The 14,137-nt window shown below is 31.9% G+C and overlaps 1 protein-coding gene across 8 annotated transcripts in view; it reads right to left on the bottom strand.

Annotated features, from left to right (window-relative positions):
* Positions 1 to 444: 444 nt before the first annotated feature.
* The window catches only part of RASSF8 (ras association domain-containing protein 8), a 206,811-nt gene continuing 193,118 nt past the window's right edge, over positions 445 to 14,137 (bottom strand). For 6 of the 8 annotated variants that reach the window (XM_085812174.1, XM_085812169.1, XM_085812168.1 and 3 more), the window contains 2 exons: positions 12,683 to 12,842; positions 445 to 5,179 (listed from right to left, as the gene is read on the bottom strand). In XM_085812174.1, coding sequence (XP_085668300.1) covers positions 5,073 to 5,179; positions 12,683 to 12,842 — 267 coding nt within the window. In that variant the 3' untranslated portion in view covers positions 445 to 5,072. The remainder of the gene's footprint in view (positions 5,180 to 12,682; positions 12,843 to 14,137) is intronic. The other 2 variants (XM_085812173.1, XM_085812175.1) reach the window with 1 other exon arrangement.

Genomic DNA, 14,137 nt, shown 5'->3' with positions numbered 1-14,137 from the left:
TTTGAAATCACACTACACATTTAGTAACATGCTTTACTTCTATTAACTTTCTTACCTAAAACAATAATTCTTTTTATACTAAATAACGATAAATAAAAATGTTCTTTCACTGCAGAATACCAATTTTCTACCAAATCAATTGAAGAAGTTAACATATTTGTGATTTTCTTGAGGGAGAGGCAGGATTTTGCCGTCAAACACTTTTTTATCAAGAACATGCCCCCAATTCCAGCTCACTCTATTTTCTTTGACTATTGAGAAAGTGGGAAGCAATGCATAAATTATGTATTTTATGTTTTCCCAGAGATTTCTTATGCTCTATTACACTGAGTGAAAAAGTAATTTTCTTATAAAATTTACTATGAATGTGCATAAAATATTTTAACATAGATTTTACATATCAAAGTTTTAAAATGCATAACATATTTACAACAACACAAAAAACACATCTGGAAATAAGCATTTATTTAGCCTGAAATCCACATATTCTTTAAAGGCATTAAATGACATTCACACAAACTAAAAACAATCACACACTTTAAATGCCACTGGTATAAAAGCACAATATCGTACCAAGAAGAGCAAACTGAACATTACAATCATTTGTGCTATTGAAATGGATTTTCACACAGTTTTAAGTAACAAGTTAAGGAAACATTTTTATAAAGTTTCTTTACATACATTTTGATATACAAAATATGAAGCAGTTTTGTTACCAGTATGAGTAATTTGATAGAATTTATCTTACTTACGTGGCATCACACTTACTTCACAAGCTATTTCAGAATTAAGTTACATGTGCAATGAATTCTAAATTTTCTCAAAATCCAAATCTTAAAAGGTATTCAACATTTTTGAATCCTTTCAAATAAGGGGCAAAAGGCTTTTCTGTTTTATATTCAAAGCTGTAAAGCTAAACTTGAAATTTGTATTTAATGAAAAACAAATTTAATACACTTTAAAAACACACATATTTATTAAGGAACTATAAATGAAATTTGAGAATTAAAATCTTTGAATAACTTAACAAAAATTATTTGAGTTTGATTAAAATTTTTAATCATTGATGTTTTTCCACTTTTTAGAATCTTTTCAAATCAAAGCAAGTGTAGAGGGGAAAAAACCATTTCAAAAGTTAACGTAGATAAACAGCAAACATGAGAAACTATATTCTCTAAAAAAAATTCAGAGTTCAGGAAGGAGTTTTGTGGATATAGATTGACCAGGTCCGATGAAATTACAATAATTGCATTTTTTATTTTAATAAATGTTTAAATTTAATCCCTCCCAAAAAATTGAGTTAAAAATATAACAGTTTTTTAAGATTGGATTTAAAATATTCATAAGATTCAATGATTAGAATGTCCCATCCTTAAATCATAAACTTAGTCTTTAGTTGCCATATTCAAGTACCAAATATCAGTACCTTAAATTACTACTATCAATGATATGTTTATGCATTTAAATTAGAGAACTCATAAATGCATTTGTTTATATAACTACTAATATCAAAATGTACTTTTAGGGTTCTTCAGCTTCTTGAATTTATTTAAATTCAATTTTAGTTTCAACTAACTAAGGTATATGTTAAACCTAGTTTTAATTAACTAAGCTTATAATTATTTATAATTTCAGTAAAAAATATAAGAACAAAATTAACACATTTATAATAAATAGCAATGAACACTAACATACAGTTTCAAATATAAAAATAATTCAGGATTCTGAAAAACTGCACATTTTATCCTCAGGTAAGTATACAAGAACAGGTATATATGATATGAAAATGGGTATGAATTATTCTTTTCCAGAATGATACTTGTTATAGTTCGACCATCTCAAGTGCAACCCTTGTTGGCATTCTGCCAAAACACATAGACTCAGTGGCGTTGCTAGGGTGGGGCAAGGGGGGACATCCATCCCGGGCGCAGCATCCAGGGAGCACCAAACTGATGATACATATTTCAAAATGAAATTTTGAAAAGGGCGCAAAATCTTTAGGTGTTCCCGGGCGTTGAAAATCTTAGCTACGCTTCTGCATAGACTCGTCCAAAAGGGGCGTTATTATTTGTTGCGATGTGAAAGGTCTGCTCTTCTCCAGAAAGAGCTATGCTGGAGGGAAAGAAAGTCCCCATCCTTTCACCCTACTGAGAATAATTCGGTCTGAATGGCGCATGCGTGTTTGCGCTCATGGTTGCGGATAAGGCGATCGAACTATACTAATCAAAAGAGTAACTTACAGTAATTCAGATGCAAAAATTGCCCTAAAAATACATTATTAGATGCAATGCATGCATAATTTTTATACTTTTTAGATTATATATACATATTTTAATTGATATTTCTATTTATATCTACAATTCACATTGTTAAAAAGGCTTAAGGAAAAGCTCTTAATTTCTTTCAACTTAAAGGTATACCAACAGAAAATTCAATTATAATATATATAATGGTAATAAATAGCAGTAAATACAAGTATAGTAACTAATGCATTATAATATCTAAAAAGAAACAAATTTTGGGAAAAACTTTCAACTGAAATTATTTTGTCTCCTTAAAAGATTGAACCATTTTTTTATAAACATGGATATAAAATTATCTTTTAATAATTAAAAAAAAACCTGTTTGAGTGCTGTATATAAATTAATAAAACACAACACGATTTTCCATTATAAATTAGATATACATTATTGATTAACAATCAACATTCTCACTGTTATAAGAAGAAAATGATGCCTAGAACTAAAATGCATTTATCCAGAGCATTTTGCAAAGAATCCAAGAGATACAAGAAATGGTTTCATTAATTATAAAACAATAGCATGCCCAAGTAAAAGACAAATTGCATTCTGCTGGATTTTACAGTTATTTTATTCCAAGGCTAAAATGAGAATGCAGTGGCTTGACAACTCTTTTTAATTTTTGGCATAAGTAAATAAAATTATAAATTTTACTACTGGAAGAAGAGGAAAAATAATTATAAATGGAAATTAATAATAGTTAATTTTATAACCAGGTGGAAGACCAGAGAATTCTGAAATTTGACAACAGTAGGGCCTAATCAGGCAATGGTTGGATATGCACAATTTTTGCAGTACTTATAGTAGAAAAAGGATTATATCAAGTATTCCATGACAGCTACTTTCTACATTTGATATCCAGTGATAATAGTATATTGAATTTTATTATTTACTTTACAATCTCACGCTTATTACTAACATGCGCTTTTTTCTCTTGTGAGGCTGCAAACATGCATTATTGTACATTTGAAAATCTGCTTATGAACTGAATAATTCATTAAGCATCACAAAAATAAGAAACTGAAATTACATTATTGAAACATTCAACATACATTATTTTTTATGAAACATTTTAAAACAATAAAATTTTAATTAATACAATGAAACATTTATGAAAAATACTGTACCGGGAAGGGGCTAAGGCTTTTAAGATTTTTTTCTGAAATTTAATCCTTTTCAAAAACATGCAGAAAATATTGCTTAAAAATATTCAGAATACTGAGCATTAGAATATAAATGCAACTAAAAATCAACAAAGTACATCGCTTAGAAATTAACAAATTTAAAGTATAGACTGGAATTACAATAGTAAACACTAACAATGCATATATATTACATACAATATTTAACAAAGCAATGGCACATTGCTTTTTTGAACAAATTCATACACATATGTATTTATGTGTATACACATATGTACAAAGTTTAAAAAAGAATCTAGAAATTATCAACTGAACAATGCAAAATGTTACCATTTATACACTGTGTAAAGACAAGTGTGAGCAGCAACTAAAATCCATAATACCTCAAACATCTCATGTTTGAGCACATGAAAAATCAAATTAAGATATGACTTTGGAAAGCTCATTACATATAGTATAATTTAATATCCATAAAATTTACCCAACATGAGTTACAGCTCTTAAGATCTACAAATTAATGAAAAAATATTCAAACATTATGTATTTATCTGAACAATGTAACACAATCTGAACATGCATATGACACGTAACCGAGTTATTTTAACAAGCCAAATATCATGAATAAGCTGAAAAATAATTTTTAAATTTGGAACATTTCTTTTATGCACAAGTTTTGGTAAAATTAAATTAACCAAAGAAATGGTATTTTAATAGATAATTACTATCATAAATTTCAGTGAATAAAATCTGAAAGTATTAAACAAGAAATAAATTTTTCTAAATTTTGAGCATATCTTCTAATGAAAATTTTAATAATTTGTTTTCTATTATGCAGGGTTCAGTGCATTAAGGAAAGAGAAGTACACAAACTAAAACCATAAATTTTTATTAAAATATCCAACAGGGTACATAGTACCCTGATTGAACATGTTTAACTCTTTCGCATCGAAGTCTCCCAAAATGCAAACCATTCAGACACCGGCAAGTCATCCAAGTGCCTGAATCATTTTGTATCTGGTGCTCTTCCCCCATCATGTTAGTACATGACTCATTGCTTTCGAGAGTTGCTAAATGACATGCTAATCCTAGTTCTGTTATATGAACGCTCCTTCCTTCTCCTTTGTGTAGCATCAATGTTTAGCTATTAATGTGCAAAGTTGCAATCCTGTCCAATGGGGAAGCCGAAGACAGTGGTGAAAGGCGTATGAAGATTTACTTAAGCAGGTTACTGTTAGTGCTGTAGCAATCTAACTGGCACGGGGGAAGGAAATCCATTCCAACAAAAGTACAGATATACAGGCATTTCCAGTTGTACGAGTGAAACAGATTTTGGCGTCTACAGATGCGAAAGAATTAATGATCTAAATGACACAGTTAAGTTTAAATGAAGAGCTAATTAGCAAGACATCCACTTCTCTATTAAGGTTTTAAAAATATTTTTAATGAATCTTGTCAAAAAATCTTAAAATTAATGAATTTTTAAAAACTTTTACAGATTATATAAATTGCTTTAAAAATTCAATAATTATGTTTGAAGATTATAAATATAAAAACTAAATAGTGATTTTTAAAAATAAACAAATAGTTATTTTTAACAAATCCAATTTTTTTTCTAAATATGAAAATACAGTTAGACCCATACGCCATGCGGATTTTTGTTAGTAGGCACAGCATTCTCCAACTGCCTGGGTGAGCCAATTATCTTCCGTGTGCTTCCAGGCCTATTGTGAAAGCTTCCTGTATTAAAAAATAAATAAAAAATGTTAAGGTATAATGACCAGTAAAATAGCATGAAGACAATGTTTCTCCCACCCTACACACAGTTGGCCACATACCTGCATCTGCAATTTTAAAATTCACATCAAGGAGCAAGAGCTCTAACATAAGACAATAATACCACAAAAACCTAGCAAAAGGTTATCAGAATTTAAAATAGTGGCGAATTTGAGGAGATCCATTAGATTTCATAAGAAAAATAATAAATTGCATACATACACACATAAAAGAAGACATTGATTTCCTTCTTCAAAGAAAGAGTATTTATTGCATGGAATCTTTAATTATTGCAGATTTTAGTTGCTTTTTTTTTAGGGAAATATTAAGAAACACGAAATCCTTTATACATAAATATAATAAAAATAACAAGAATAATGATTAAAATAATATGAAATCCATTATAATTTTGAAAATAATTAAGTGGTTAAAAATAAAATTCATTTTCATTTTAGAAATATTAAGTCCGAAATCCGGACTTCAAAGCCACCAACAACCTTTTTTTTTTTTTTTTTTTGTATGCTTATGCAAGCGCACTTGACTTTTTTCTCTCCCACAATAAAACATGAGGAGAGTTCAGATTCTTAATTTCACTTTGGCATTAAATAAAATACCTCGTTATTGAAGAAACAATTACTTTAGCATAAATTTGTGTGATCAATAAGCTGCGTATCTGCTTGCCATACGTCTCAAACTGAAACATCGCTGATTTTGCACTACTAATATTTTATATTCCTGACGGTAACCTGACAAATCATTACTTATTATATTTTGCTTCCATCACCGCATGTTTATCAGCATATGACAACTTGAGTAATGACTTATACAGTGATGCCTAAACAATTTTTTTATATTAGTAATTGAATAACAAAGAGTACGGTAACCTTTATGTTGATATTACGCTTGGTGATGACTAAAGAGGTTAGGGTTTGGTTAACGCTCAAAAAAGCATAAAGAGGTGAAGGTTAACACTAAAAAAATGTTGAGGAGGCAAAACTTAGCAAAAATTTCTTTCCATATGGCTAAAAATAGATTTTTATTCATGATACTCATAAACCAAAGATTACATTTAGTGCTATTTGAATTAAGAATAACTGATTTGTTTTCACATAAACCCAGAACCGGTGCCAGAGCTCAGGTTGCCTAATTTAGGAAAGACAAAATTTTTGGAATTTAGAGAAGCATCGAGCAACAAAATTAAGGGATGACACAATTTTTAGAATTTAGTGCAAGCACTGGAACCCGAAATTTAGAGGCAGCAAAAATTCAGAATATAGCGAGGCATTTGGTAGCAGAACTTAGGACCCGCAGAGACTACATCAAGTGGTAAAATAAGCGCTGGCCCTCGAAAAGCCTCGAGTATATGTGGAAATTTTTTTATTCAGGACTTAAGCATAAGATATTTTATTTAGGACTTCAGCATGTGCAAGAAATAGATGTAAGTATAATAAATAACTAAGCTAATACATTTCAAGCTTAATTGTATCAGTGCTTGATAGAAGCAAGACAAAACTTAGTGAAACAACTTGTCTTCCATCGCCAATCTCATGACACATAGCCAATAATATATAGCGAGCGCTATTAAGCTAGGCTAAAATTATACTTTACCAATTCCAAAGAATTTCAGTTAATATAGCGGATTGCATTATTCCTTAACTTTCTAAATTGATCCAGCTTATTATTTTTTGCAGGTTATTATTACAGCACTTTTATGAAAATTAAAGTTTGAACTTTCGATTATACCAAAATAATTCAGGAGCTGCAACAGGATCTACAAAGCGACAGCATGTTTCGATGTTCATTAAACAAAAAGTGGAATTCCTGCAAAAAATGAACGAAAGTATATTCGTCTCAACACGAAGAAATGAACTTAAAAAAACGAATGCACATATACGACAGGTTGGTTAACCAAATTTAAAAATCATCATGGTAAAAGGCAATTAAAAAATCTCAGGTGAAAGACTGATACTGAAGCTGCTGAACTATTTGCAGTTGAATTCATTTAACTCATTAATAGGGAAAACCATATGAAACTGGTTTTTTCTGGCTGTGAATTGGTACCCCAAAACACCTTGGCAACCTCTACAAAAAAGGCTCTAACTGGGTCAAAGATACCAAAGCAAGACCCACAATTTTAGCATATGCAAATGCTGCATGAATGCACAAGTGTAAGCTTTTTTGTAATTGGAAAAAATGCATGACCTCAAGCATTTAAAGGAGTTTCCTCACAACATGGATGATGCATGCATTAATGAATGATTGGTTTGAAAATCATCTCATACTTGAGGCTCGGCAACATTTGAATTTGGTTGGTTTTCCTAATGACGCAATAATTGCTCTGAATGTATAATTCTTCGGCTCATACTTCAATTAAGTTTTAGTGAAAGATAATGTATCCCTATTACTTTTTTCTCCAAACTATATGTCCATCATTCAGCCTATGGATATCAGAATAGTGCACATGCTGAAATGCAAATATAAAGCAGCATTTTTAAAATCCATGTTAAATTTCTTGAATAACAGCAAGACTATTCAAGAATTTTTGAAATATTTTAGCATAAAAAGTTTGGAACAACTTATGGCCAGCTGCCATATTTCATGGTGAGGATGATGAAGGTGATAGCCACGAATATGAAGGTTTAGGGATATTACAAATCAAAGGTGAAATCCTCCCACTAATGGATTTTCTAAAGAAATGTGGTGAAGCGGTAATAAATGAAGATGATATAACAGAAGTTTTTCCTTTTGATGATAATGCCCCAATCATCAATAAATTAATGGATGGCAAAATCTGTAGTATGGTTCCAGAAAACTCAGAAAATAATGCTACCAGCAGGTGACAGAGAGGTTATTGAAAATGAAAAAATTTCGATTGACAACTTAGTCGGAATGCTTGACACAGCAATTACAGGACTTGAACAATAGACTTTGTAACTGAATAAGAAATTATGTTTATCTACAGAATCGGGGGTAAAATAATATTACCACAATTTTAAAGAGAAAATACTACCACAAAAAAACAAAGCAACTTGAACAACTTACACTGAAAGAAATGTTTTATAAAGTAAACAAATAAATATTAAGCTCCATTTTTTTTGGTAAATTTTGATACCTTTAAGATCATAAGTGCTTCATTATTTCATACTTTTAATTTTATAATTTCTATATGCCATCGTACTAGATTTAAACTGATGATCTAATATCCGGAACTCCCGAAGTCCGGATCTTGGACTTAGTACTGTATTTGAGAACTTCCTGTTTCTCTTGGGAACAAGCTGGGTCTGCTGCGATGGGCGGTGATCAAGGAAATACTCGTTTAACATGACAACAAACTGAACCTCACAAGTGGGATATTCATTACTGATCAGGTAAGAGAAATAAAAAATCTTGATTTTGTCTGAGAAATGCTAAGGTAGTAAGAAACATCACATGTCGGGAAAGATGACGTCTTTCCCCTTCTGCAATAATGCTGTAATGTCACTTTTTAATTAACCAAGAAAGTCTATGTTAAGTTTTAAAACAAATATAAAAATATAAAATTGGTCTGAGTTTTTCCATCATGAAAGTTTGGCGATGTTACAATCCGCTGCAGTGATTAACAGCAATGCGAGCTGAGCCTGTTTTTGACTATTAAAAGGCCAAATCTTGTTATTTTACTGTAAAAGACTTTTATACTTGTATCTTAATTACAAATTCAATAACTTAAAAATATAATTCTAAAGATAAAGGCTTGTTTTTTTCCTGTTAAAAGCTAATTCACAGACAAATATTTGTAACAGTCATGTTATTTGATTTTAAATTCTTATTAGTTTAAAAAACTGTTAATATTGTTACGTTTTTCTTCTTATGTATGGGTTCGTGGATTTGGAGTGAATAATGATGACACTTGATGAAGTATCAAAATACAATTTATTAGCCAGTATTATTCAACACAGCTCCAAAATCACATTTACAGTCATCGAAGAACTACTATAAACAAGCTGAAACAATCAGTGACACAGCCTTCAGACTGTCACGCTATAACAATGAAGACAGCTTTAGGCAAAGCACCAGGAGTACAGCTCCTGACTCTGCTCGGTCGTTCTCGGAACTCTACGTACTCTCCATGCTACAACTCGCAACGCATTCGATGATACACTAGAGTACAGCTCCTGACTCGGTTCGATCGTTTTCAGAGCTCAACACACTCTAAAATCAAACTCTACAATGCACTAACCCGGGATACACTAACAGACTCTCTCTCGATGCACTCGACGACCAACTCGGTACTGGACTATGAAACACTCGCCGAATCTTAACTAACTCAACTAGGCACTCACTGGCTGACTGTTAACTCATTCTCTGCATACGAGCGGAGTTTATATAGCTTTTGGCTTGCGTTTGAGAACATTCTGGGCTAAGCTAGTAAGAATTTGTTCCAGAAGGTTCTCCATCCGTTTATGGCATATTGTCAATTTTGTCGCCAAATTGTTGATTTCTTGCCAAATATAGCAACCCTGCCTTCCCTAGCCAGTTTCTAGCAACTTTAAATCTGCTTTGCGGAGGAAGCTATCTTACAGAGGCTGGAGATTTTGTAACAATATTATAACTTCCACTTTTACAGTACATATTCAGTGACATAGATAAATTAGTCAAGCTAAGTTTGACTACTTTGAATATGTACTCTTTCCCTTTAGGCAGATTTACAAATTAATTGGGAGTAAAATAATCTCAAGGTAACGGACTTGACATGAAGTGGAAGACATTATTTTTATCGATTTGCTAAATTTTTATCTAAAAATTTTCAATTTGTTTAATATTTTAAATTGCAGAAATATATTTATAGTCATTTTATGGAATGCATTGCTCAAATTAAACTTAAAATTCAACGTATTGCTTACAATACACTATCTTGAATTTTCTTTCTTTTCTTCTGGGAGAGCATATGAAAGAAAAATTTGAAAATGGGGCTTATTTCAATTATTCTTTCCCTGAAGTTATGCAAAAAACCTTCAATTGATAAACTTCCCATGTTCATCAAAATCTGCCAATTTTACAGAAATAATTTTAACTGACTGATCGAGACGGCACCAAACTGATGTCATGAAGTTTTAGAATGAAATGTTTTTTATTCTTCGCAAACAAGAGAGGATGCAAAATCTTAAGCTGTCCTCAGAGGCTGAGAATCCTCAATGTGCATACATTTTTAACTCACTTTTTGGCGGGCTTTTTTTTTCTTTCCCTACCCTATATTTTGTTCAATAAATACTACTGTCACATTTGACATTTAAGGTCATGCTCACAGCTCTTATTTAATGCTAGTTCCCATTATGAGAGATTACTGTTGAAAATTCATTTTATCTATATTTTAATTTAAATTCAGCTTATTTTTTAATTCATACTTAAACATATAGAACAAAGAGCATTTATTAACTTTTAGAGATTTAATAAACTAACCTGACTGCTTTAGATGCAATGATTCATTCACTGTTGGAATGGGAGAGGCACTCCAAATTAAAATTAAGTAATCAAGTAATCTTAGATTGGAACAGATTTTTATATACTTCAAATATATATTTTATATACTTTTATTGACTTCAAAGGATACTGGTCTCTCTTCTTCAGGACCAAAATTTTGTCAAAATATTTTTGTACCTAAAGACAGTAGCGGGAAGAGGGAACATATGTTGATGAGCAAAGCATTCAGAGAGCACCAGATTGATGTCATGAAATTTTAGAATGAAATGTTTTCCATTCTTGGCAAACAGAAGGGGATGTGAAATCCTAAGCTGTATCCAGAAACTGAAAACTCTACATATGGATCTGTGTAAAGAATTATCTGAATTTGCATCTGTTGCTTTTAAAACCAATAATTTTATATAAAATATAAGGATGCTTTTTTTTCGGGGGTGGGGGATTAATTTAACATTTCTTCCAAAGCTTCTTAACCCCTTCGTGCCGACTGTCATGTCTACGTGCCAGCAACAAACACACTCACGTACCGGCCGACATGCAGGCGTGACAGAGCATTTTCCCGTTTACTACCGACTGTCACGTATTTGTGCCAGTGTCCTGGAACATTTTTCAAACTATAATTTCTGCCTCAAGATGGCACTGTATGTCCATATGGTTTCAGATACATGTACATTAGACCTTCTACTCGAAATGAGAGAAGCATGACTCACATACACGTGTTTTTGATTATATAAACAACGGGGAACTAAATGTTTCCGAATGGCGTGATTTATGATGTCTCTTTAAATCGCACTTTATTCGCACGTGGTAGTTGTTTATTGTAAGTAGAAATTTTATATGCGCTAAAGCGTTGAGTATTTCGGTTTACAGTTCAGTTTTTAGAAAATAATTATATCATGTTAGACGTGAATTCTTTCTGTTTTTACCGTTGCAATGTCAAAGCATCGAAAATGTTTAACAGAGCATGAAATAGCAGAAATGATGCAAAATATTTCAGATATTGATTCTGAAATTCTGATATTTTGATATTGATTCTGAAAGATTAACTGAAAGACATTTTCCAAAACTTTGTTCAGAAGATACTGATAAGAAAATGAGACGACGATGCTTCGTTTGTTCACATTCCCGGAAAAATCCTCCAAAACGGCAAATGAGTTATTACGAGTTCCAGGAATGTAACGTAGGACTGTGTGTAGATCCCTGTTTTCAAATTTTTCATACGAAAAGAGAATTTTAAGTAATATATTTAGTTTTCAGATGTATAATGTTAAAAGTCATAAAATGGTGAGTAATTAAAATAAAATGTGTAAAATATGCATTTAAACAAGAAATAAGGTAATTAAAGTATATATATATATATATAAATATCTATAAAGCATAAGCCGTTTAAATACTCTATAGAGCATTATTAAACAATGCGTTCATACTTCGGAAATTTCATGAATTTAAGCTTAGTAGCAAAAAAGCCCCCCGGCCTTGGAGAGACGCTTGCGGAAGACACTGCCGGCCTCTGCGATAAGCGCGCGTTTTCGCTACCCGGCTCGAAGGGGTTAAGAAGCAGTGTTTCTTACAGCAAAATAAGTAAAATTTCTTCTTCAACACGTTCACGCCGAGGCCAATTTTATGTTCTTCGCTGTGAGGCGGCACTCGAATTTTTGGCGCGTTTCATCTGGCGGTGCATGATTATTACCTGTTCAGACCTATATACGAGTTGTACGTTTGCTAATAGTTATTAATTAAAATTATTATTAAAAGTGTTTATAATAAATAAACATTAATTTCCATTATTTTAATTTTCAGCGTGTAATAACACAATCGAATGCGTACCACCGGTGGTACATGCTACCCGATGAGGCAGACTAGTGTGGACCACCGGTGGTATGTGCTGCCTGATGAAACAGACTAGTGCGGGCCACTGGTGGTACACGCAGCCTGATGAGACAGACTAGTGCGGGCCACCAAAGGCCCACGCCGCCGTGAACGTGTTAAGAGAATTAGTATTGGAATTCATACCTTCTGCTATAAATTTCCCTTCTTCAGCAGGTATAAGGGATAATGATCGAAGATTGGCTTCTCTTATTTCTTCCATAAGTTTCTCCATTTCCTTTTGTTTCTCGGCAAGTTTTGTCTCAAGTTCTTGCATTTCTTCTTTTACTTGCTCAGTAACAGCCTTCTGAAGAGAAAGATATATTATGTTTCTGTACATTAGAAAGTTCAGATTATTAGCAACTATTACAAAAATGCCACTTTAAATGAAATGATTACACCTTAAGTTAACTGCGCTTTGTTCCAATAAGATGTGAACATCTCTCCAAAGAGCTCCAGTACCATTTAAAGATCTTAAATTGCAATTTTTAGTGTAAGAATACTAAGGTCGTCAAAGTGCTTAACACAGAAAAAAGTGGCAGTAAATTTCTTGAATGAGATACTTAACACATTCTTTTATAGTTTTATACAGTTTAACATTATTCTTAGTGAAATAGAATGAGATATTTCAGAAGCTTAAAATTAATTTAACATTATTTGCGATATTTTGCTAAACTTCTTATGATAATATCAAATGTTTACCAATTTTGTTAACAATTTCTTTTTAATGTGGTGCCAACTTTTATTCCGAGTTCTATTGTACCAGGATATGAGAAAATGTGATGAAAAATTGGGAGTTTCCAATTTTTAGCAGGAGAGTTGGCAGCGCAGTAGCAGAAAGAAATCATTACGGAGAAGGAAGTTTGCTAGCAAGGATAGGAATAGCAATGAATGTCTACACCCAGGGTTCGAACAAATTTCCACTCGTAGAAATTGAGGACCATAATGGGAAAAAGTTAAGGACCTATGTGCAGAGGGAATTGAAAAAACAAAAAGAATTACTTATATGAGAACTTCACTTTTGTAATACCATTCTAAGAACAAAATAAATCTGTAAGTAGGATGAATTGTTATTAATCCTAATCTAGTATTTAACACAATTACACATAGACTTTATGAAACTGATTCCAAAATGACATTAGAATATATGACATATAATTTATATACATTCAAAAAGCTACAAAACATATTTTTCATAGCCACAACATCTGCTGAAGGTGTGTATACAGATCCAGGAAAAGTGTCGGTAGTTAAGGATTGAGGATTCCTCCAAAATATCCATCAGCTGAGACGTTTCCTGGGGCTTAGCACCTACTCTAGGAGATTAGTAAAAACTTTTCTTCCATTGCAAGACCCTCTGCAAAAACTGGACAGATAGCAAGCAAAAGTTCTTGTGGACTAAAGAGTGTGAGGATGAATTTAACAAACTGAAGGAAGCTTTAAAATATGCAAAACTCATGATGTAGCTTCAACTTGACAAACCAAACATTTATTCTTGGCATGGATAACAGCAATCAGAATGTCGGCCCTGTTCTGTCCCAAGAAATAAACGTTACAACAAAATATTTATGTGTCTATTTAAATCTGAAAATTTCCTAAATA

Source organism: Stegodyphus dumicola, chromosome 2 (assembly GCF_044657685.1).
Source record: "Stegodyphus dumicola isolate Sdum_Otavi_A_Nest chromosome 2, ASM4465768v1".
Classification (NCBI taxonomy): Eukaryota; Metazoa; Arthropoda; class Arachnida; order Araneae; family Eresidae; genus Stegodyphus; species Stegodyphus dumicola.
The sequence above is the reverse complement of the archived record's forward strand: the minus strand, read 5'-3'. Positions and strand labels throughout refer to the sequence as shown.